The sequence below is a fragment of the Dendrobates tinctorius genome, unplaced genomic scaffold (genome assembly GCF_039654945.1).
Source record: "Dendrobates tinctorius isolate UK_male_01 unplaced genomic scaffold, ASM3965494v1 ptg000095l, whole genome shotgun sequence".
NCBI classification, from domain to species: domain Eukaryota; kingdom Metazoa; phylum Chordata; class Amphibia; order Anura; family Dendrobatidae; genus Dendrobates; species Dendrobates tinctorius.
The window spans coordinates 22257238-22284200 of NW_027361763.1; the positions used below are offsets into that span (position 1 = coordinate 22257238).

Sequence of the window (26963 nt, forward strand, 5' to 3'; positions counted from 1 at the left end):
ACCAGAAGACAACCACAGCACCTGGAGACAACTGTAGCATCAGGAGACAACCGCAGCACCAGGAGACAACTGTAGCACCAGGAGACAACCGCAGCACCAGGAGAGTCGACAAGTCTTAAAGTAGCAGAAAAAAAATTAGTAAAAAATACAAACTGCAGTGAGAGAGACAGACATTTTCAAAGGTTCTATGCGTACATGGCCAGTCTTGTGCTATCGTCCAGAGTTCAGAGAGTTATGGCCTTGCAGTGTCCACACTTCCTTTTATAGAGCTAGCAATTAGCAGGTGGTGAAATAACTTCCTGGACCAACTCATTAGAAGTACGCATGCATAAAGAACGCATGCTTACACATGTCCTTGCGTACACATGCGTTCCCATAGACAGAAATGCGTTTTTTTGACGGACGCACTCATCCTCATGACTGCTCATATTTGACAGATTTTTGCAGCTTCAAAAATGCAACATGTTGTGTTCGCCGGACCCCGACGCACACCAAGAAACGACGCATGTGTACGCAGTATCCCTGCGTACACTATATTAAAGATAGGTACACAAGACGCATGCGGATCTCTGCTGACAAAACGCTGCACACACAGACGCAAATGTGTAACCAGCCTTATGAATAAAGATTTGTAACTGGAATATTTCATTGAGTGATATCTAGGATGTGGTATTATAGTGTTCCCTTTATTATTTTGAGCAATGTACATACCACCAACTTGAAAATGATAGTTTCCTAAACGGTACAAATAAGAATTTATAAGCATAAGCTGCAAGGAAGATTAGCTTTAGAGAATATGTCCAGACTAAAGAATGTGAACTACATAGTTTTCTTATTGAAGTACATTTGAGAACTTTTTTTTTGTTTTCATATCTCGCTTTAGTCTAAAAAAAGTTTTTTCTTTCTCTTTGTTATCCCTTGCAGTCCTTTAGCGTCCTTCTATAGATATGTTCTTGCCTTTATTTTCGCCATAGATGAGATTAACATGAATCCATATATTTTACCTAATGTGACCCTTGGATACCATGTGACTGATTCCTGCAACAATGAAAATAAAGCCATAGAGAATGTACTACAGATCTTATCCGGTCCGGGAGACATAGTCCCCAACTATTCTTGTATCTGTAATGGTAAACTGGTGGGTGTAGTTGGCGATCAGTCATCAAAGACGTCATTACAGATCATAGAGCATTTAAATGTTTATGGTTACACCCAGGTAAGTTTCATTCTTAGGAATGATAATAAAATCATAAACAAGATTTTGGTTATAAACTGTATTGTTAATGGATTTTCATATGGCCAATCCCACCACTAACTGAAATGTCATTTTAGCAAGTGAAAACCTAGAGAAATAGTTATTAGTTTAAGATAAAAACAATTCTACATTTGGTGTCCATTGAATTGAGTTGAAATCCATGCAGTATATGGTCACCATTACAGTTGAGCGAAACAGGTCGGTCAGATTCAAAAGTTGCCGACTTTCACCAAAGTCGGGTTTCGCCGAGCGAAACCCGACCATAGCGTGAGGTTGGCCATGCGGTCGTCGACCCGAGCACCAAAGTCGGATTTCACAGAATGCTTGCACGTGACTTTTTTTTCCAGCACGTGACTTTTTTTTCAGTCAATGAGCAAGGACGCACACTGTGGGCAACGAGATGACATGTGCAGCGTCTGGGGAGAGAGAGAGAGAGATTTTGCGCACTTTAAAAACGCGGTCCGGCATGTAGGTGTGTTTACTGTCCTCCACTCCCTGCCGACTTTGCTTCCCCATTAACTTGCATTGAGATTCGTGTTTCAGTCGGACTTCTGACTTTTCCCGATAGTCGTCCGATTTCGTTCAACTCAACTTTTGAGAAAGTCGGGTTTCATGAAACCCGACTCGACCATAAAAAAGTCAAAGTCGCTCATCTCTAGTCACCATGAGTCTTTTAGAACTCACTGTAACTCTCTGTTATAATGTGAAATCCCAAACTCAAATGTCTATATATCTATATAAACTGTTAGTTTGACCATTTCTAGATTTTCTACTTACTTAAGTAAAAAATGAAATGGTGTCCCTACCTGCGGGGGGTAATTTAAACCTGCAGTGAAAAGAAAGACATTTCCTTAATTGCTTTGTGAAGTTTCACTTTTAAGTTATTCATTCATTAATATTTAGTTCCCTTGAGGGACTTGAACATGTGACCATTTGATTGTTTTTAGAACAAATCACTGTCTCCTATAAAGAAGTACAGCAAAAGAATCATTATTAGAGCAGGAATACAGCACAACAACCACTATCAGTACATGACTACCAGTTCCACTATCAGTATAAGAATACATGAAAAAAAAACATAATTAGAAAAACATCAACAGAACCACCCTTGGTATATTAATACATCACCATACCCACCATCAGTACATCAATATGTAAGTAAAACCAATATCACTACATAAAAACAACTCTAGAACCACCATCAATACAATAATTCATCACCAGAGTCACCCTCAGTACATGAATGGAGCACCAAAACATCCATCAATACATGAAAGCAGTACCAAAACAACTATAAGTTCATAAATATTCACCAGTGCCACCAGCAGCACAGGCGTACAGCTCCAGAACCATCATCAGTACATGAAACCATAATCAAATCATCATTCAGTACATTAATACATCACCAGAATCAACATAAGCATGTTAACACAGGACCAGGACTATCATCAGTACATTAATGCATCTCCAGCACTAGAATCAGTACATGAATACAGCATCAAGCTTAGTATAGCAGTCAATTGCAATGTCATGTCAGCACTTGCCATATACATAGGCTACAATTTAACATATAACTCCTAGTACGTCCTTAACAATAGTAGTGGCAGTCATAATTAAGTTATGGATCCTTCAGTAATCACAGTATTGATGAACTATAGCCTCTACAATATCTGCCCTCATCAACTATAGCCTCCATGCCATCCTTATATTTCATAACACATTATCAAGTCTTGTGATCTACAACAGTGGCAACATCTGCCCTTATGAACTACAACCTCAGCACCATCTGCCCTTGTAAATGATTGTCTCCACTCCAACCACTCTTATGGAATATAACATCTACACTGTCCTTATTTATGAAATTATAGTCACCACATTTTCCCTTAATTCAGACTGGCCACTCTCCACTGTTTCCATCTCGCTGTCCCGAACTTTACACCGACCCTCATGCTGCCCTCTCCAGTCTGTCCCTATCTTTAGTGCATCACTCTCTCTATACTTCCTGGTCTATATTTTATACTGAGACCAATCTAAACTGTGCCTCCTTTCTATGCAGCCTCCTCTAAATACTATGCCTCCTCTCTACAGCTACCCATACACATTATGATGATCCATAGCCTAATATGCAAATTATGATGGTCTACAAGGTTTTTTACACAAACATCAATCCAAACGATTATAACCTCAGATCATAAGAGATTAAACTGATGAAACTGCAGAGGCGGTGAAACGCACGTCGGGGTGCGTTACAGGCTCACACAACCAGACGGCAGCATGACTACAGGTATATTCGTAGTATATTCATGGTGACTCTCTCTGTTTTTGCACTTTGAAATTTATCTATCTACATTATATGGGGTATTTATCTCATCTTATGTGGTGCACAATGAGAACCAAAATGTTATGAGCCATTGCTGCTACATGATCAGGCTGTTGTGACCCTTTACAATTCACTTTATATTCACAATCACAACTATGTTTTTTGATAACTTGGGTGAGGTATTTACCTCCCTTTATGTGCTCTGTATCTCATATTAAGTATATGGTGTTGCTATGACATGTCTTTTTAGCCATATTTAAATAAATTTTGCATTTTTGGATCTTTTTGTTTCTTCCTTGTTTTCTCTTTTGGTGGTATGGTTTTATACAGAGTATAATGTGCCATAACCCTTTCATACATAGCTTGATGGTGACCATAACCTTATAAACACAATATGATGCCCTTCAAAAAACTTATTATTATGACAACATAAACCCCTACACATAGTATGATGAACCCACAGCTCCTCACACACAGTATGATGTTGACATGATCTATTATGCACATAAAGATGCTTTCAAACAATCAACATATGCACAATATAATAGCCACTACAGCCCCCTACATAGAATGGTGGTGATAACCATTATATTGTATGATAGCCCCATACAAACAATATTATGGACACAAAAGCCTTCTAAGTAGTATGCTTTAGAACAATGCTGTCCACCAAAGTTCACCATCCAACCTAACGGGACTGGAGAGGATCTGCAAGGAAGAATGGCAGAGGATCCCCAAATCCAGGGGTGAAAAACTTGTTGCATCATTCCCAAGAAGACTCATGGCTGTGCTAGCTCAAAAGGTGCGTCTACTCAACACTGAGCAAAGGGGCTGAATGCTTATGACCATGTGATATTTCAGTTTTTCTTTTTTTAATAAATTTGCAAAACTTTCTACATTTCTGTTTTTTTATTCAGTCAAGATGGGGTGCAGAGTGTACATTAATGAGAAAAAAAATGAACTTTTCTGAATTTACCAAATGGCTGCAATGAAACAAAGAGTGAAAAATGTAAAGGGGTCTGAATACTTCCCATACCCACTGTATCTATTATCTATTTACTGTATCTATCTATTATCTCTCTATATCTAGCTAGTATATATCTATCTATTATGTATCTATTATATATTATCTATCTATCTATCTATTATATATCTATTATGTATCTATTATTTTTTATCTATCTGTCTTTCTTAATTTTTATCATTTATCTATTATGCATCTATTATCTATCTATTGTGATGCAGTGACCCCTGTTACAGCTAGGGGGTGCTGTATGTGCTCCTCAGTATATGCATCCAGGCATTTCCTTGATTGTGATGGTGACCAGCATGATTGTAAATGGCCAGTATGTGTCGCAGTGGTCCTTTGCACTGTAATCCCAAAAATGATGTTGTTGTGCTAGGACTTGTAGTTCCATGAGTTTATTTATCTATAAGGGGGGCTTGCAGTGCATGTTGGAAAGCTGGGCGGTATCGGCTAGCCACACATACACCACCCACAGATGGGGGAGGTTTCGGATATATAATGTGACTGAGGTCTGGTCACACGGAGAAGTGTATGATCCTGATTGGTCAGAGTGCAAGGTTCTGGAAGGCCTGTGTGTTGGAAGTTGCAAACTTCCTGAATAGCACATGGTGAGGCGTTGCACCTGGAGACCTGTGTGTTGGGCAGTCCCAGGGGGGACGGTCATCCTGAAAACGCATGGAGAGGCCATGTATGCAGACTCTGTGATGCCACTACATTGGGGGAGCTACCGTCCATCTGAGTATCTGGACTGTCAGATGGTCTGGTGAGCAAAGCATTTTCCGGCACGGTGATCCCAGTTCGGCTGCTTCGAAGACAGAGAGAGTACTAACAGAAGTCAGCGTGTGGAGCAGGAGCTCCTGGAAGGTAACTCAGAGTATGGGAAACTGCATGCAGTGAGAGGGGGTCAGTTAATGAACTGTGCGGTCACCAATGGTAACTGGACGGAGTAAGGTCCAGCATGTTAAAAGACTGGAACTTAATGTCGTGTGTTGATGCCTGTTGTGTTCCATGGACATTAATGAACTGTTTGATGTGCGGTCGCCCACGGTAACTGGACAAAGAGGTCCGGCGTGTTTAGTGACTGTGTTTCAAAGCCGTATACTATGAAGTGCTAAGGACTATGTGAGGTCTGCGATGCGCAACATGACCTACAGCGGTTTATGATGCTCGAATAAACCAAAATATACTGTTTATGTAAAAAACAAATGCCTGTCTACATTTATCCTGTTGATAAGAGTGCGCCCATCCCGTGCAGTGAGCACTGCACTACACTATTTATCTATCTACAGTATCTATCTTTTACCTGTCTCCTATCAATGAGTCCAAGATAAACAAAACCACATGGAAACTGACTTACGGATGAGGCCGTAGGCAACTATGACCTCAACCACATGTCCTTGTTACACATACAAGTTCTGTCCATGTTTTTCATGGATACAAAAAGCACCTATTATAGTCTACTTGTCCACGCTTTTTCACAGACTACAGTATGCGTCCATGCAATATCCACAGAGGCATGTCTGATTTTTTCCAGCAGCCCTCATGAAAAGTAAAAATATAAGTCTTTTAGTTTGTGAAAAACTTTTGCAGCACATAAATGACGTTGACGTGCCATCGGGATGCTATTTGTCTTCAACATTGCAAAGAATAGAATTAATTTATTTATTAATCCTTATGTGAAATACACAGCTGAAACACTGAAGACTCACTGCTCCAAACACTGAAGACACACTGCTGCAAACACTGAAGACACAATGGTCCAAACACTGAAGACACACTGCTCCAAACACTGAAGACACACTGCCCCAAACACATTGGTACATTGTACATTGGTATGTGGCTGACCACCACTGTTGCCGTGCGCGCTGGGTTGTGTTCGCCATTTTTTCTGTGTTCATTGTGATGGATCTAGGCTGCTGTGCACACATACACAGCAGCCCCACCCTGCCCCAAGCTTTATTTAATTGTGCACCTGTATCTGAACCTGCATTGCCCTTCATCTATGCTTGCTGGTCAGGCAATGTGTGGAGGCTAAACCTGACACGTCTGCATTCAGACCTGGTTGGCCTTCATCCGCACTTGCCTTTTCTGGCATCATGGGAGCGATCCAGAAATGCTCAGGTACGGATTGCATTTAAAGTGGTCTTGCTTTTAATGTATCTAGGAGGCCGTAATGGCACAGTGTTTATTAAGAACGTAGAGTAGGACCCCCCACGTGAGATTGCCTTGGCGTGGCGGGGTGGCTCAATTGAATTGATCAATTTTTTTGCTAAATATCTCATTTTGAATACAGTTAGATGTTATGTGCAAATGCACTTTATGTTATGCGTTCTGACTTGGCAACGCTGGCTTCTCTTTTCTTTTTTTAAACACTGTACACACACTGCTTCAAACACTGAAAACACACTGCTCAAAACACTGAAGTCACACTGCTCCAAACACTGAAGACTCACTGCTCCAAACACTGAAGACACACTGCTCCAAACACTGAATTCACACTGCTCCAAACACTGAAGACACACGCTCCAAACACTGAAGACACACAGCTCCAAACACTGAAGACACACTGCTCCAAACACCGAAGACACACTCCTCCAAACACTCAAGTCACTCTGCTCCAAACACTGAAGACACACTGCTCCAAACACTGAAGACACACTGCTCCAAACACTGAACACACATTGCTCCAAACACTGAAGACACACTGCTCCAAACACCGAAGACACATAGCTCCAAACATTGAAGATACAGTGCTCCAAACACTGAAGACACACTGCTCCAAACACTGAAGACACTGCTCCAAACACTGAAGTCAAACTGCTCCAAACACTGAAGACACACTGCTCCAAACACTGAAGACACACTGCTCCAAACACTGAATTCACACTGCTCCAAACACTGAAGACACACGCTCCAAACACTGAAGACACACTGCTCCAAACACCGAAGACACACTCCTCCAAACACTCAAGTCACTCTGCTCCGAACACTGAAGTCACACTGCTCCAAACACTGAAGACTCACTGCTCCAAACACTGAAGACACACTGCTCCAAACACTGAATTCACACTGCTCTAAACACTGAAGACACACGCTCCAAACACTGAAGACACACAGCTCCAAACACTGAAGACACACTGCTCCAAACAACGAAGACACACTCCTCCAAACACTCAAGTCACTCTGCTCCGAACACTGAAGACACACTGCTCCAAACACTGAAGACACACTGCTCCAAACACTGAACACACATTGCTCCAAACACTGAAGACACACTGCTCCAAACACCGAAGACACATAGCTCCAAACATTGAAGATACAGTGCTCCAAACACTGAAGACACACTGCTCCAAACACTGAAGACACTGCTCCAAACACTGAAGTCAAACTGCTCCAAACACTGAAGACATACTGCTCCAAACACTGAAGACACTGCTCCAAACACTGAAGTCAAACTGCTCCAAACACTGAAGACACTGCTCCAAACACTGATGCCACACTGCTCCAAACACTGAAATCACACTGCTCCAAACACTGAAGACACTGCTCCAAACCCTGAAGACACTGCTCTAAACACTGAAGACACAGCTCCAAACACTGAATTCACACTGCTCCAAACACTGAAGACACTGCTCCAACACTGAAGTCACACTGCTCCAAATACTGATGCCACACTGCTCCAAACACTGAAGACACTGCTCCAAACACTGATGCCACACTGCTCCAAACACTGAAATCCCACTGCTCAAAACACTGAAATCACACTGCTCCAAACACTGAGGACACACTGCTCCAAACACTGAAGACACACTGCTCCAAACACTGAAGTCGCACTGCTCCAAACTCTGAAGTCACACTGCTCAAAACACTGAAGTCAATCTGCTGAAAACACTGGTCACACTGCTCCAAACACTGAATTTGCACTGCTTCAAACTCTGAATTTGCACTGCTCTAAACCCTGAAGACACACTGCTTCAAACACTTTAGTCACATTGCTCCAAACAATGAATTCACACTTCTCCAAACACTGAATTCACACTTCTCCAAACACTGAATTCACACTTCTTCAAGCAATGAAGTCCCACTGCTCCAAACACTGAAGACACTGCTCCAAACACTGAAGTTGCACTGCTCCAAACACTGAAGTCACACTGCTTCAAACACTGAAGTCACACTGCTTCAAACACTTTAGTCACACTGCTCCAAACAATGAATTCACACTTCTCCAAACACTGAATACACACTTCTACAAATAATGAAGTCCCACTGCTCCAAACACTGAAAACACTGCTCCAAACACTGAAGTCACACTGCTCCAAACACTGAACACACACTGCTCCAAAAACTGAAGACACTGCTCTAAACACTGAAATCACACTGTTCAAAACACTGAAGACACACTGCTCCAAACACGGAAGACACACTGCTCCAAACACTGAAATCACACTGCTCCAAACACTGAAGACACTGCTCCAAACACTGAAGTTGCACTGCTTCAAACACTGAAGTCACACTGCTCCAAACGCTGGTCACACTGATCCAAATACTGAAGACACTGCTCCAAACACTGAAGTCACACTGCTCCAAACACTGAAGACACTGCTCCAAACACTGAAGTCGCACTGCTCCAAACGTTGAAGTCACACTGCTCCAAACACTGAAGGCCCACTGCTCCAAACACTGAAGACACACTGCTCCAAACACTGAAGACACACTGCTCCAAACACTGAAGACACTGCTCCAAACATTGAAGTCACACTGCTCCAAACACTGAACACACACTGCTCCAAACGCTGAAGACACTGTTCCAAACACTGAAGTCACACTGCTCCAAACCCTGAAGACACACTGCTCCAAACAATGAAGTCGCACTGCTCCAAACTCTGAAGTTACACTGCTCCAAACACTGAAGTCACACTGCTCCAAACACTGAATTTGCACCGCTTCAAACTCTGAAGTCGCACTGCTCCAAACACTGAACACACACTGCTTCAAACACTGGAGACACTGCTCCAAACTCTGAAGTCGCACTGCTCCGAACTCTGAAGTCACACTGCTCCAAACACTGAAGTCACACTGCTCCAAACTCTGAAGTTGCACTGCTCCAAATACTGAAGACACACTGCTTCAAACACTTTAGTCACACTGCTCCAAACAATTAATTCGCACTTCTCCAAACAGTGAATTCACACTTCTCCAAAGAATGAAGTCCCACTGCTCCAAACACTGAAGTCACACTGCTCCAAACACTGAAAACACACTGCTCCAAGCACTGAAGTCACTGCTCCAAACACTGAAATCACACTGCTCCAAACACTGAAGACACTGCTCCAATCACTGAAGACTAGAGTTGAGCGACTTTTGTTTTTTTATGGTCGAGTTTCGTTTCGTGAAACCCGACTTTTCCAAAAGTCGGGTCGAGCAAGATCGGCCGATTATAGGGAAAAGTCAGGGTCGTCCCGAAACACGAAACCCAATGTAAGTCAATGGGGAATAAAAGTCGGCAGTGAGAGGAGGACAGGAAACACACCTACAGTGCTCATTTGAAAGCCAAAAGCATCAATTCTTCTTACTTAAGCTTGTCAACCTTAATTAACTTCATAATACAAGTTACGCACTGAAAAATGGGGGTTATTTGGCTAAAGTTGTGGGGGGGTAGGGCTGGCTCCAGGTTTTCATGTGCCCTGGGCGAAAGAGTGCCCCTTTAACACATAATACCACAACTCATCATGCTCCGATACGGCAGAGAAATAGCGGTTTAGTACAATGAAAAATACTTCACTTTTTACATCTCATGACGAGGCCCATCTATTTCTCCATACAGAATCATTGGTCCCATATAATGTTTGAAACAGTATATGATGAGCTCCACATAATGCTACAGTATATGTTGGTCCCCATGGATGAAGCTCCACTGTCTTATGGGCCCAAATAATGCTCCAAACATAATGGGCCCCATTTCTAATGCTCTAGTGTATAATGGGCCCTGTAAATGCTGCTCCAGTGTCTGATGTCCACCTTTGGAATGTTCCAGTGTATGGTGGGCCCCATCTATCATTCTCCAGAGTATAGTGCTCCCCAAAAATTGCTGTCCCAACATTGAAAACAATCAAATAAGTCTCCTCGCTAGGGAATCCCTGTACTAGTCTGGACTCCTCGTCGTCCCCATCTTCCATCTCACTGCACAGTATTTCAACCTTGCAAGTGCTGTGATCCTGAGCAAGCAGGGGGGGCCCACTCGTTGGCGACGGCACTGGCACAGGGCCCCTGATAGTACGGTGGTGTGTCTGATGGCGGGTGGGCCGAACCTGCACTTTCATCTGCAGCTTCCTCTTTGTCACCGTGTAAGATGGAACTGTATATGGGAAGGGTAACCTGAGTTTCATCAGGGTCAGATTCAGGCCGGGTAGCGTGCGAGGGGAATGTAGTGGTCTGGGTCAATGTACCAGCAGATTCATCGAGCAGTGGCTGGGCATCAGTGCACTTGTGTCGCCCCCAGGAGTACGGTCGCCAGAGTGGCATTACCTTCCTCCTAGGGAGTGTGATGTCATGCTTGGGAGCAACGAAGGATCTCTCTAGCAGGTTAACTGATTGGGCGGAGTTATTCCCACGAGTCAAGACCCTCCAAACAGCGTTCATGAAGGCAAAGTGTTTGTTTTACGTGGGCAGCACCAGGAGTGGAGCCTACGGCGTAATTTGACTCAACACAGGCAACCTCAACCATGCCAGCTACAGAACAGATGCACACATTGCAAGCTTAATTCCGTTAACGAACGAGACTCCGTCATGCCCCGCGGTCCGGGTCGGGACCGCTTACTAGAGGGACACGTGAGGCTCTGGCACATGAGATTGGCCAATAACTGGTGTGTCATGTCCTTACATGTCCGTGGCTGCATGTGCGCTACACTGAAAAGGCCAGCGTTTGTCGCTTACAGGTGCAGACAACCCGCTGAACAACGTTAGTGATGGGGATCACTGATTACAGTTATTACTCGCGAACGATGATTTCCCAGTAAGTGCAGGTCAACCGCAGTTCCGGAATTAGGCCTAACCGTCATTACTGAAAAAAATGAAAAACTTACGTGTGCAAACCACAGGTGCTGTAGCTTGCCTAACAGCTCGCCAGCCGTTCTCACGCCCAGTATGAGTTACACGTGATTGCACAAAGGTGAGAAATGGTATCGTATCCCCGGATAGCATGTATGGATAGCGTACACATTCAAAAGATATGTCTATACATCAGGAGGCAGGCTCAGACGGTGTTAGGCCCAGTATGGCTTGCACGTGATTGCACAAAGGTGAGAAAGGGTACCGTATCCCCGAATAACATGTATGGATAGCGTACACATTCAAAAGATATGTCTATACATCAGGAGGCAGGCTCAGACGGTGTTAGGCCCAGTATGGCTTGCACGTGATTGCACAAAGGTGAGAAAGGGTACCGTATCCCCGGATAACATGTATGGATAGCGTACACATTCAAAAGATATGTCTATGCATCAGGAGGCAGGCTCAGACAGTGTCAGGCACAGTATGGCTTGCAAGTGATTGCACAAAGGTGAGAAAGGGTACCGTATCCCCGGATAACATGTATGGATAGCGTACACATTCAAAAGATATGTCTATACATCAGGAGGCAGGCTCAGATGGTGAAAGGCCCAGTATGGCTTGCAAGTGATTGCACAAAGGTGGGAAAGGGTACCGCATCCCCGGATAACATGTATGGATAGCGTACACATTCAAAAGATATGTCTATACATCAGGAGTCAGGCTCAGACGGTGTCAGGCACAGTATGGATTTGACGGCCCAGACTACACAGCGGGGGAGCAGGGAGAGGTAAAGATTGCAAATGCTGGGGCCCTGCCCAAGCAAGGGGGGCCCACTCGTGGGCGTCGGTACTGGCACTGGGCCCCTCATAGTACGGCAGTGTGTCTGACGGCGGGTGTGCACCACCACCGTCAGAGACACTTGATTGCACTATGAGGGACCCTGTGCCAGTGCCCTCGCCCAAGAGTCGGCCTACCCACCTGTCCAGGGCAACGGCACTCGCACGGTGTCGTGCGCTAGGTGGTGACCCCGGCCATGGGGGGGAGGCAGCACAGTTAGGGAGTTTTAGAAAGTGGCATATGTTGATGTTGGACATTCAGCTGATGCAAAAGGTGAAATAGGTGAAGTCCCAGGAAGAGGTGGACCAAAGCAAGCCATTTTTCTGTCACCCTATGTGTCATCAGGGGAAGGTGGGACAAAATTCTTGGAAACCCATGCATGGTTCATTTTAATGAAGGTTAGATCATCCACATTTTGGGTTGACAGACAGGTCCTTTTTTCTGTCAGGATTGATCCAGCTGCACTGAAGACTCTTTCCGATAGCACACTTGCAGCTGGGCAAGCGAGCTCCTGTAAGGCATATTGTGCCAATTCAGGCCAGGTGTCCAGTTTAGCAGCCCAATAGTCAAAGGGGAATGACCTGTGTGGGAGAACATCGATATGGGAGGAAAAGTAGTTTGTAACCATAGTTGACAACTGCTGTCTCCTGTCACTTTCCATCGATGCTGTATTACCAGTTGTGTGAGCGGTACTTGAAAAATCAGTCCACAACATTGTCATGAAACCCCTGTCTCCAACGCCACTTCTGCTGTGTGCACCATGAACACCTCTGCCAAGCTGCCCCCGGCCCGTACGGCTCGTGTGAGAACCATCACCGCTGCTGTGTGCTGGGAATGCCTCAAGCAACCGATTTACCAGAGTTGCTTGTTTATTAGCCAATATTAGGTCAAGGTTCTCCTGTGGCATGATGTTTTGTAATTTGCCTTTATAGCGTGGATCCAGGATGCTGGCCAACCAGTAGTCGTCATCGTTCATTATTTTGGCAATGCGGGGGTCCCTTTTTAGGATCCGCAAGGCATAATCTGACATGTGGGCCAATGTTCCCGGTGTCAATGATGCACTGCGAGTGCTGGTTGGAGGAGCACTTTCTGGCAAATCCACATCCCTCCAGTCACGCACAAACCCTGTACCAGACCTTGCCACGCCAACATTTTCACTTGCCTCACGAGATGCATCCTCCTCCCCTAAGTAATCATCCCCATCATCATCCTCCTCCTCCTCTTCTTCCTCCAACTTGTCCAGGAGAGGTCCCTGAGCAGACAATGGCTGAATGTCATCAAGGATTCCCTCCTCCTCTTCCTCCTCGTCAACATTGGCTGCAGACGCCTGCTCCTTAAGGTGCATCAAAGTTTGCATGAGCAGGCGCATAAGTGGGATGCTCATGCTTAGGATGGCGTCGTCTGCGCTTACCAGCTGTGTGCATTCCTCAAAACACTGAAGGACTTTGCAGAGGTCTTTCAGCTTCGACCACTGCACACCTGTCAACTCCATGTCTGCTCTCAAAGTTCCTGGCCGTGTATCCTCCCACAAATGCATTATGGCCTGCCTCTGCTCGCACAGCCGCTCCACCATGTGCAGGGTGGAGTTCCACCTTGTTGCAATGTCGATAATGAGGTGGTGGTTGGGAAGGTGGAGCAAACGCTGCAGCTTCTGCATACGAACGGAGTGTACAGGCGACCGGCGGATGTGCGCGCACAGTCTTCGCACCTTATGGAGCAGGGCTGTTAACTCCGGATAATTTTTGAGGAAGCACTGCACCACCAGGTTCAAGGTGTGAGCCAAGCAAGGTATGTGGCTGAGTTTTGAAAGGGCTATGGCTGCCACAAAATTATGGCCGTTATCACTAACTACCTTGCCTGCCTCAAGATGTACACTGCCCAGCCATGACTCAGATTGCCGCTTCAAGTACTCGGCCAGCACCTCGGCGGTGTGTCTGTCACCCAAACACATCATCTGCAACACAGCCTGCTGACGCTTTCCACTAGCTGCTCAATAGGGGGACACCTCGTGTGCAACAGTGGCAGCTTCAGATGGAGTGCTCGTACGACTGCGCTCTGTGGACGAGCTTTCGCTTCTGGAGGAGGAGGAGGCTGGAACGCCTACAGCCAACTGTTTCCTATACCGTGGGCTAGGCAGCACTGTCCCACCACCGCTGTCCCCTGTGGACCCTGCATCCACCACATTAACCCAGTGCGCAATGATGGACACGTAACGGCCCTGGCCATGCCGACTGGACCATGCATCAGTTGTGAGGTGCACCTTTCAACTCACTGACTGCTTGAGTGCATGGACAATGCGGTCTTTCACATGATGGTGGAGGGCTGGGATGGCTTTGCGAGAGAAGAAGTGGCGACTGGGTAGGTCATAGCATGGTACTGCATAGGCCATGAGTTCGCGGAAAGCTGCGCTTTCCACCAACCGATAGGGCATCATCTCAAACGAGATTAGTTTGGCAATGTGGGCATTCAAACACAGTGTACGCGGATGAGAGACTGAGTACTTTCTTGACCTACTCATAGTGTCTGGGAGGGTGAGCTGGACTTGAGAGCTGCATATGGTGGAAGTAGCGGTGGACAGGGCGGACTGAGATTGGGTTGATGATGGTGATGGAGTTGGTGTTCTTTCTGATGGCCTAGATTCATTATTTCGTTGATATAACAGTGGGATTCCCTGACTGCTGTGGCCTTGCAACGACACCTCAACATTTGCTGCTGTGCTAACTGGTGGGCTTACAGTGGGGGAAACAATGTAGCGTTGCTGACTACCTTCTTTGTGATCAGTTGCACATGTGGCACTTGAGGTTTGGTGTTGTGTCCACGCTTGCAAGTGCATGGTGGTTAAATGTCTAAGCATGCAACTGGTATTCAAATTTTTCAGATTTTTCCCTCGGCTAAAGGTCTTTGCGCACTTCTTACAGGTAACCTTGGCCTGATCATGAGGATTTTGTTAAAAAAAGTGCCACACTGCACTCTTCCTACTTTGGCAGACATTTTGCGGCCTAGCACGCTGTGATGTTTTGACCCTCTGGACAAGCTGTCCAGCAACTCTTTTGATTTTTGGAACCTGTCTTTGGAGTGCTCCGGGCCTGCCAGATAACAACTGTTGCGATGTTGATGTCTGCTGTGGATGCTCCTCATCTGAGCTATTGGAAGCAGCACCCTCTTCCCCCAATGGATGCCAATCTGGGTCAACAACTGGGTCATCCATCACCTCCTCTTCAATGTCATGTGCACCTTCCTCTGTGTCACCGTGTATGGTGGTATAGTGTGCGGGAAGGGGCACCTGAGTCTCATCAGGGTCAGAATCTGGCTCTGTACACTGCGAGGCAATGTAGTGCTCTGAGTGAATGTACCAGCAGAATCATCTATCAGCGGCTGTGCATCAGTGCACTCCATGTCAGATTCATCTTGGCCTGGGTAATTCACCATTTCACTTGATAATCCAGGCATGGTATGTGAAAACAGCTCCATGGAGTAATCAGTAGTATGGCCTGCGTCATCCTTCAATCTTGGTTGTGGTGAAGGACACAAGGAAAGGTGTGGTTCATGAACATGAGCCTCCAATGACGACTCAGTGCTTTTACTTTTTACAACTTCAGAAGAGGAGGCGATAGAGCTGGAGGCTGAGTCAGCAATGTAAGACAAAACTTTTTCCTGATGCTCTGGCGTTAAAAGCGGTTTGCCAACTCCTAGAAAACTAAGCCTTCGAAGCCTTATGGAGCCAGACGATGACGCAGGCTCAACACCTCCTGCATTCGGTCCTATTTTGCTTTTGCCACTACCATCAGATCCACCACCAACACCATCATTACCAGCTGCCAACCCCTGCCCAATTCCACGGCCTCTTCCACCAGCCTTCCTCATTTTTGGTAGAAATGTAGACAAAATCCTACAAACTATATAGTAATGTAAAACAAGGTACAAGGTGTCTATAGGACAGGGGAGATTTAGATTTTCTGCAGACACTTGTGAACACTGGACACTTGGATTGTGTGAGGCCCACTGAATATCACAGCGCTATGTCACAGGCTCGATGGCACAGGTGTGAAAAAAGTGACTACAGGATAAGGGAGATTTTGAATTTCTGGGAGATTTTGAATTTCTGCAGACACTTGTGGACACTGGACACTTGGATTGTGTGAGGCCCACTGAATATCACAGCGCTATGTCACAGGCTCGATGGCACAGGTGTGAAAAAAGTGACTATAGGATAAGGGAGATTTTGAATTTCTGGGAGATTTTGAATTTCTGCAGACACTTGTGGACACTGGACACTTGGATTGTGTGAGGCCCACTGAATATCACAGTGCTATGTCACAGGCTCGATGGCACAGGTGTGAAAAAAGTGACTACAGGATAAGGGAGATTTTGAATTTCTGCAGACACTTGTGGACACTGGACACTTGGATTGTGTGAGGCCCACTGAATATCACAGAGCTATGTCACAGGCTCGATGGCACAGGTGTGAAAAAAGTGACTACAGGATAAGGGAGATTTTGAATTTCTGCAGACACTTGTGGACACTGGACACTTGGATTGTGTGAGGCCCACTGAATATCACAGTGCTATGTCACAGGCTCGATGGCACAGGTGTGAAAAAAGTGACTACAGGATAAGGGAGATTTTGAATTTCTGGGAGATTTTGAATTTCTGCAGACACTTGTGGACACTGGACACTTGGATTGTTTGAGGCCCACTGAATATCACAGCGCTATGTCACAGGCTCGATGGCACAGGTGTGAAAAAAGTGACTACAGGATAAGGGAGATTTTGAATTTCTGCAGACACTTGTGGACACTGGACACTTGGATTGTGTGAGGCCCACTGAATATCACAGTGCTATGTCACAGGCTCGATGGCACAGGTGTGAAAAAAGTGACTACAGGATAAGGGAGATTTTGAATTTCTGGGAGATTTTGAATTTCTGCAGACACTTGTGGACACTGGACACTTGGATTGTGTGAGGCCCACTGAATATCACAGCGCTATGTCACAGGCTCGATGGCACAGGTGTGAAAAAAGTGACTACAGGATAAGGGAGATTTTAAATTTCTGCAGACACTTGTGGACACTGGACACTTGGATTGTGTGAGGCCCACTGAATATCACAGCGCTATGTCACAGGCTCGATGGCACAGGTGTGAAAAAAGTGACTACAGGATAAGGGAGATTTTGAATTTCTGGGAGATTTTGAATTTCTGCAGACACTTGTGGACACTGGACACTTGGATTGTGTGAGGCCCACTGAATATCACAGCGCTATGTCACAGGCTCGATGGCACAGGTGTGAAAAAAGTGACTACAGGATAAGGGAGATTTTGAATTTCTGCAGACACTTGTGGACACTGGACACTTGGATTGTGTGAGGCCCACTGAATATCACAGCGCTATGTCACAGGCTCGATGGCACAGGTGTGAAAAAAGTGACTACAGGATAAGGGAGATTTTGAATTTCTGCAGACACTTGTGAACACTGGACACTTTTGGATTGTGTGAGGCCCAATGAATATCAGAGCGCTATGTCACAGGCTCGATGCAGCAGGTGTGAAAAAAGTGACTACAGGATAAGGGAGATTTTGAATTTCTGCAGACACTGGACACTTTTGGATTGTGTGAGGCCCAATGAATATCAGAGCGCTATGTCACAGGCTCGATGCAGCAGGTGTGAAAAAAGTGACTACAGGATAAGGGAGATTTTGAATTTCTGCAGACACTTGTGGACACTGGACACTTTTGGATTGTGTGAGGCCCACTGAATATCAGAGCGCTATGTCACAGGCTCGATGGCACAGGTGTGAAAAAAGTGAATTGTAGAATTGGGCAGAATAGGAATCTCCCTAGAGTGTAGGTCTGTAAGAACGGAACAAGTCCTCCACTTATCCTTCCACAGTGACACACAGACAGCTTCACTGTGGCTGTGATAACAGCCGTTACACGGTACTGTGTGAGGAGCGTACACTGCTGTATGGTGTGAATAAATGCACGCTCAGTACCTTAGCAGGACAAAAAAAAAATTGGGATTGCTTTTAAAAAAGCAGTTTGCAGAGCAGTGGGGAAACAGCAATGCAGCTGTCAGGAAGCCTTAGAAGGCAGCCTAACAACCAACACCGCTGATCCACCACAATATAGCCTCCCCTTGCACTGCTCACAGAGTGACTGGTGTGTTGCACAGGCAAAATCGCTAGCAGCAGAAGCAGTTTTTTTGTCTTCTTCCCTGCCTAATGCTCTCCCTACAGAATCAGCAACCTCTCCCTATGCTAAGATCGGCAGAAGTAAGATGGCGGTCGGCGTGCACGCCCTTTTATAACCCCTGTGACGCCAACCAAAGCAAGCCAATCACTTGCATGCCCTTCTGAAAGATGGTGGCGACCCCTGCCTATGTCATCACGTTGCCCACAGTGTCCGTGGATCCTGATTGGCTGAAAAAAAGCGCTAAACAAATTTTGAAACGCGACTTTGGCGCGTAAGTCGCCGACCTCGTGGCCGACCTCATCCTAGGGTCGGGTTTCGTTTCATGAAACCCGACTTTGCCAAAAGTCGGTGACTTTTGAAATTGTTCGACCCGTTTCGCTCAACTCTACTGAAGACACACTGCTCCAAACACTGAAATCACACTGCTCCAAACACTGAAGACACTGCTCCAAACACTGAAGTTGCACTGCTCCAAACACTGAAGTCACACAGCTCCAAACACTGAAGTCACACTGCTCAAAACACTGAAGTCACACTGCTTCAAACACTTTAGTCACACTGCTCCAAACAATGAATTGGCATTTCTCCAAACACTGAATTCACACTTCTCCATACAATGAAATCACACTGCTCCAAACACTGAAGGTCCACTGCTCCAAACACTGAAGTCACACTGCTGCAAACACTGAAGGGACACACTGCTCCAAACACTGAAGTCATACTGCTCCAACCACTGAAATCACACTGCTCCAAACACTGAATTTGCACTTCTCCAAAATCTGAAGTTGCACTGCTCCAAACACTGAAGACACACTGCTTCAACCACTTTAGTCACACTGCTCCAGACTCTGAACACGCACTGCTCCAAACACTGAAGACACACTGTTCCAAACACTGAAGACTCTGCTTCAAACACTGAAGTCACACTGCTCCAAACCCTTTAGACACACTGCTCCAAACAATGAAGTCGCACTGCTCCAAACTCTGAAGTCACACTACTCCAAACACTGAAGTCACACTGCTCCAAACACTGAATTTGCACCGCTTCAAACTCTGAAGTCGCACTGCTCCAAACACTGAACACACACTGCTCCAAACACTGAAGACACTGCTCCAAACTCTGAAGTCGCACTGCTCCGAACTCTGAAGTCACACTGCTCCAAACACTGAAGTCACACTGCTCCAAACTCTGAAGTCGCACTGCTCCAAATACTGAAGACACACTGCTTCAAACACTTTAGTCACACTGCTCCAAACAATGAATTCGCACTTCTCCAAACAGTGAATTCACACTTCTCCAAAGAATGAAGTCCCACTGCTCCAAACACTGAAGACACTGCTCCAAACACTGAACACACACTGCTCCAAACACTGAAGACACACTGCTCCAAACACCGAAGACACATAGCTCCAAACATTGAAGATACAGTGCTCCAAACACTGAAGACACACTGCTCCAAACACTGAAGACACTGCTCCAAACACTGAAGTCAAACTGCTCCAAACACTGAAGACACACTGCTCCAAACACTGAAGACACTGCTCCAAACACTGAAGTCAAACTGCTCCAAACACTGAAGACACTGCTCCAAACACTGAAGACACTGCTCCAAACACTGAAATCACACTGCTCCAAACACTGAAGACACTGCTCCAAACCCTGAAGACACTGCTCTAAACACTGAAGACACAGCTCCAAACACTGAATTCACACTGCTCCAAACACTGAAGACACTGCTCCAACACTGAAGTCACACTGCTCCAAATACTGATGCCACACTGCTCCAAACACTGAAGACACTGCTCCAAACACTGATGCCACACTGCTCCAAACACTGAAATCCCACTGCTCAAAACACTGAAATCACACTGCTCCAAACACTGAGGACACACTGCTCCAAACACTGAAGACACACTGCTCCAAACACTGAAGTCGCACTGCTCCAAACTCTGAAGTCACACTGCTCAAAACACTGAAGTCAATCTGCTGAAAACACTGGTCACACTGCTCCAAACACTGAATTTGCACTGCTTCAAACTCTGAATTTGCACTGCTCTAAACCCTGAAGACACACTGCTTCAAACACTTTAGTCACATTGCTCCAAACAATGAATTCACACTTCTCCAAACACTGAATTCACACTTCTTCAAGCAATGAAGTCCCACTGCTCCAAACACTGAAGACACTGCTCCAAACACTGAAGTCACACTGCTCCAAACACTGAAAACACACTGCTCCAAGCACTGAAGTCACTGCTCCAAACACTGAAATCACACTGCTCCAAACACTGAAGACACTGCTTTAATCACTGAAGACACACTGCTCCAAACACTGAAATCACACTGCTCCAAACACTGAAGACACTGCTCCAAACACTGAAGTTGCACTGCTCCAAACACTGAAGTCACACAGCTCCAAACACTGAAGTCACACTGCTCAAAACACTGAAGTCACACTGCTTCAAACACTTTAGTCACACTGCTCCAAACAATGAATTGGCATTTCTCCAAACACTGAATTCACACTTCTCCATACAATGAAATCACACTGCTCCTAAAACTGAAGGTCCACTGCTCCAAACACTGAAGTCACACTGCTGCAAACACTGAAGGGACACACTGCTCCAAACACTGAAGTCATACTGCTCCAACCACTGAAATCACACTGCTCCAAACACTGAATTCGCGCTTCTCCAAAATCTGAAGTTGCACTGCTCCAAACACAGAAGACACACTGCTTCAACCACTTTAGTCACACTGCTCCAGACTCTGAAGACGCACTGCTCCAAACACTGAAGACACACTGTTCCAAACACTGAAGACTCTGCTTCAAACACTGAAGTCACACTGCTCCAATCACTGAAGTCACACTGCTCCAAACACTGAATTCGCACTGCTCCAAACACTGAAGTCGCACTGCTCCAAACATTGAAGACACACTGCTTCAAACACTTTAGTCACATTGCTCCAAACAATGAATTCGCACTTCTCCAAACACTTAATTCACACTTCTCCAAACAATGAAGTCACACTGCTCCAAACACTGAAGTCACACTGCTCCAAACACTGAAGTCACACTGCTCCAAACACTGAAGTCGCACTTCTCCAAACACTGAATTCGCACTGCTCCAAACTCTGAAGTCGCACTCTTCCAAACACTGAAGACACACTGCTTCAACCACTTTAGTCACACTGCTCCTGACTATGAAGATGCCCTGCTCCAAACACTGAAGTTAAGCGTACCATTTTTTGCCTATGTTAAAACATGAACATCCAACACTGCGGAGACACCATCACATGTTTCTCAACGCAGTGATCTAGAGCAATGCCCCCATCCCTTATGGGAAATATGCAAAAGCATGTAAATCAACAGCCGCGGAGACACCATCACATGTTTCTCAACGCAAGCAATGACTAGCCAGGTCTTTCCCCGGGAAGGAACAACCACGGGAAGGGTAGTCTCCAATGAAGGAAACCACCTATGCCAAAACATGGTATCCATCCACAGACAGCTGTTTCGGGGTATTGCCCCTCATCAGTGTGGAGTAGGAAACTGGCTAGTAGGAGCAATGCCTAGTGAAAGGCTATGAACATAAGGATGAGTGACCTCATGGAGATCAACATCCAACACTGCGGAGACACCATCACATGTTTCTCAGCGCAGTGATCTAGAGCAATGCCCCCATCCCTTATGGGAAATATGCAAAAGCATGTAAATCAACAGCCGCGGAGACACCATCACATGTTTCTCAACGCAAACAATGACTAGCCAGGTCTTTCCCCGGGAAGGAACAACCACGGGAAGGGTAGTCTCCAATGAAGGAAACCACCTATGCCAAAACATGGTATCCATCCACAGACAGCTGTTTCGGGGTATTGCCCCTCATCAGTGTGGAGTAGGAAACTGGCTAGTAGGAGCAATGCCTAGTGAAAGGCTATGAACATAAGGATGAGTGACCTCATGGAGATCAACATCCAACACTGCGGAGACACCATCACATGTTTCTCAACGCAGTGATCTAGAGCAATGCCCCCATCCCTTATGGGAAATATGCAAAAGCATGTAAATCAACAGCCGCGGAGACACCATCACATGTTTCTCAACGCAAGCAATGACTAGCCAGGTCTTTCCCCGGGAAGGAACAACCACGGGAAGGGTAGTCTCCAATGAAGGAAACCACCTATGCCAAAACATGGTATCCATCCACAGACAGCTGTTTCAGGGTATTGCCCCTCATCAGTGTGGAGTAGGAAACTGGCTAGTAGGAGCAATGCCTAGTGAAAGGCTATGAACATAAGGATGAGTGACCTCATGGAGATCAACATCCAACACTGCGGAGACACCATCACATGTTTCTCAACGCAGTGATCTAGAGCAATGCCCCCATCCCTTATGGGAAATATGCAAAAGCATGTAAATCAACAGCCGCGGAGACACCATCACATGTGATGACATCACATCACATCACTCTAGATCACTGCGTTGAGAAACATGTGATGGTGTCACCGCAGTGTTGGATGTTGATCTCCATGAGGTCACTCATCCTTATGTTCATAGCCTTTCACTAGGCATTGCTCCTACTAGCCAGTTTCCTACTCCACACTGATGAGGGGCAATACCCCGAAACAGCTGTCTGTGGATGGATACCATGTTTTGGCATAGGTGGTTTCCTTCATTGGAGACTGCCCTTCCCGTGGTTGTTCCTTCCCGGGGAAAGACCTGGCTAGTCATTGCTTGCGTTGAGAAACATGTGATGGTGTCTCCGCGGCTGTTGATTTACATGCTTTTGCATATTTCCCATAAGGGATGGGGGCATTGCTCTAGATCACTGCGTTGAGAAACATGTGATGGTGTCTCCGCAGTGTTGGATGTTGATCTCCATGAGGTCACTCATCCTTATGTTCATAGCCTTTCACTAGGCATTGCTCCTACTAGCCAGTTTCCTACTCCACACTGATAAGGGGCAATACCCCGAAACAGCTGTCTGTGGATGGATACCATGTTTTGGCATAGGTGGTTTCCTTCATTGGAGACTACCCTTCCCGTGGTTGTTCCTTCCTGGGGAAAGACCTGGCTAGTCATTGCTTGCGTTGAGAAACATGTGATGGTGTCTCCGCGGCTGTTGATTTACATGCTTTTGCATATTTCCCATAAGGGATGGGGGCATTGCTCTAGATCACTGCGTTGAGAAACATGTGATGGTGTCTCCACAGTGTTGGATGATGATCTCCATGAGGTCACTCATCCTTATGTTCATATGTTAAAACATGGACTTTTAAATGAGTCCAAATCCACCAAACCCGAGGAAGGTGCTACATGAGAACAACTTCTTACATTTGATTTATTAAAAGAAATGAAATGTCTGCCTTTGTATGTGCTTGACATGAGGTTAGAGGAGGTAAAGGACTAAATTCTAATGCCAAGATGTGTTACTGGCTTTGTGAGCCATGGTTTTAGAGGCAAGAGAAGAAGAGTCTCAGCTTCAGTAATACACTTCAATGGTGGTGTGTGGCTAAAAGATCTTCTAGGGCAAAGTCTGTTCTGAAGGCAGATCTCCAGCAGATGTTATTATATGCGCTGTTGCTAAAGGAGGCTTAACAACTCCTTAAATGGTGAATGAAGCTATATATATTCTATAATTTATGAATTTATGGCTTTTGTACTTTTAATTTAACATTTATTTCTATTTTACTATCCATAATTACTGTTTTACTTCTTTAGATCAGCCACGGTGCCACAAATCCTCTTTTATCCAATAAGCAGATGTATCCATCCTTCTTCCAAACTCTTCCCAGTGATCAAACTCAATATCTGGCAATAGTTAAGCTTCTCAAACATTTTGATTGGACATGGATTGGCGTTCTTGCCTCTGATGATGATGGAGGTTACACACAAAGTCAGGAGTTAGTGAAACAGGCAGAAGTTTATGATATTTGCATTGAGTTTATTCTAACAATGAAAAATGATGATCTCACAAAAGAAGAAAACAGCAATGAAAAGAACAGAAGGATGTTTCAAAAATCAACCTCAAACATTATTGTACTTTGTGGCACAATTTCATTTCTCACTTTACAATTTATTGAGGAGCAAAGCATTTCAGGAAAGGTGAAGACTCTGATTATACCAGCGGGGTCAAATATTCACATTCTTTCATCAGTGAAACGTAAAGCGTCATGTGATGGCAGCCTCATATTTTCAGCACCAAATATAAAGATCCCACAACTGAAAACATTTTTAGAAGATATTAGTCTTGAACATCGTCCAAATGACCCAATACTTGAACATATTCTAATGGTATACCTGAGCTGTAAACCTTCAAACCCCATCCTAAAAATGTTAGCTGCAGAAAAGTACCCACACAAACTTAAGAATTGCAACAAAACTGTAAAACTACAAGAAATTGGCAGCAATCATTACAACACTGAAACATTCAGAACCACCTATCACGTATATACCGCTGTCTACGCCATGGCTCACGCGCTACATGAAGGCCTTCTCCATATGCCAAGAAATTTTAATTGTAAACACATGTTGAAGGTAATTTAACCCTATTATTCCAGGTGTATTAGACACTTTTCTTCTTTTATAGTCATGACGTTTTTCACATTTTTTGCATATGTAAGGTGCCCAGGTCGGTAGCCATGGATGAGCTACTGCTGCTACACACCCTGGAACTCCACAAAGAATCAATGTCCTAGTCCATCAATGCTCTTCTATATACAGGGTGAGCCATTTGTACGGATACACCTAAATAAAATGGGAATGGTTGGTGATATCAATTTCCTTTTGTAACACAAAAAACACTAGGAGAGAGAGCACAAATAGGGTCTTATCTGGTGGTGATATATATTTAAACCTTAGTTTGCACTCACCTAATTTTCACAACATACAGGCATATATGACTCATCAGAGTAAACAGCTGCCGCAGATCCACAAGTCAGGTCACTGACAGATTCAATGCAGATAAATGGAAAAAATATGGATATCACCCGCGCTGCTGTAACATTAATGATCCAGGCAAATAGATGATGAATGATGGTTATTTATTTCTCATTTCTCAATGCATTTCGAAGTCAGAGCGGCTTTTTTCTCAGGAGATGTAAGAGTGGGAGAAGAGGGTTGCATTGACAATCCAACACATTGGGCAGCACTTTGAACACATTTTATAAGTGGTCATAAACTTGTAAATAACTCATAAAAAAATAAAGTTATGTTAAAACCAAGCACATCATTGTTTTTCTTGTAAAATTTTCAATAAGTTTGATGTGTCACATGACCCTTTTCCCATAGGAAAAAATAAGGCTGGATCCAAAATGGCCAACTTCAAAATGGCCGTCATGGTCACCAACCATCGGAAAAATTTTCCCCCCTACCATATATTAATGTGCCACAAACAGGAAGTTGATATCACCAACCATTACCTTTTTATTTAGGTGTATCCATATAAATGGCCCACCCTGTACAATGCAGTGAATTCACTTTCAAGCAGGACGTTTTCTCTCTCTCTCCACGTCCTTTCATCGAGGATCAACTGCACATATCAGGAGTCATTTGTTTTGTTATTATTATTATTATTATACATGTTTATAGCGCCATTTATTCCATAGCGCTTTGCATGAGAAAGGGGCAAATATAGACAAGTACAGCAACCATGAGCAAAACAATGCACACACAAGTACAGAAGGAGAGAGGACCCTGCCTGTGAGGGCTCAAAGTCTACAGGGTTGAGTGAGGATATACTAGAAGAGGTGGGTCTTCAGGTTCTGCTTGAAGGTTTCTGTGGTAGGCGAGAGTCTGATGTGTTGCGGCAGGGAGTTCCAGAGTATGGCGGAAGCACAGGAAAAGTCATGTATGCAGTTGTGGGAGGAAGAGATAAGAAGGGAATAAAGAAGGAAAACTTGTGAGGATCAAAGGTTGCATGCGGGTAGGTACCAGGAGACCATTTCACAGATGTATGGAGGAGACAGCATGTGGATGGCTTTGTATGTCATATCTAGCGTTTTGAATTGGAGCGTCTGGACAACAGGAAGCCAGTGAAGAGCTTGGCATAGGGGAGAGGCTGGGGAATAATGGGGAGATAGGTGGATCAGTGGGGCAGCAGAGTGTAGGATGGATTGGAATGGTGCCAGAGTGCTAGAGGGGAGGCCAGAGAGTAGAAGGCTGCAGTAGTCAAGGCGGGAGATTCCTCGACTACTCAATTTCAACTTTACTGGACACTTCAGATACAACAGTCTTTAACAAGCAGTTTCAAACACAGCACTCTCCAGTTCCTGTTTCATT

General features: G+C 45.0%; 1 protein-coding gene across 1 annotated transcript in view; it reads left to right on the top strand.

The window, feature by feature from the left end:
- Positions 1–985: 985 nt before the first annotated feature.
- LOC141098821 (vomeronasal type-2 receptor 26-like) overlaps positions 986–26963 on the top strand; it is a 67345-nt gene continuing 41367 nt past the window's right edge. Inside the window, exons 1-2 of the mRNA XM_073586794.1 lie at positions 986–1216; positions 24405–25220. Of these exons, the coding sequence (XP_073442895.1) occupies positions 986–1216; positions 24405–25220 (1047 nt within the window). The remainder of the gene's footprint in view (positions 1217–24404; positions 25221–26963) is intronic.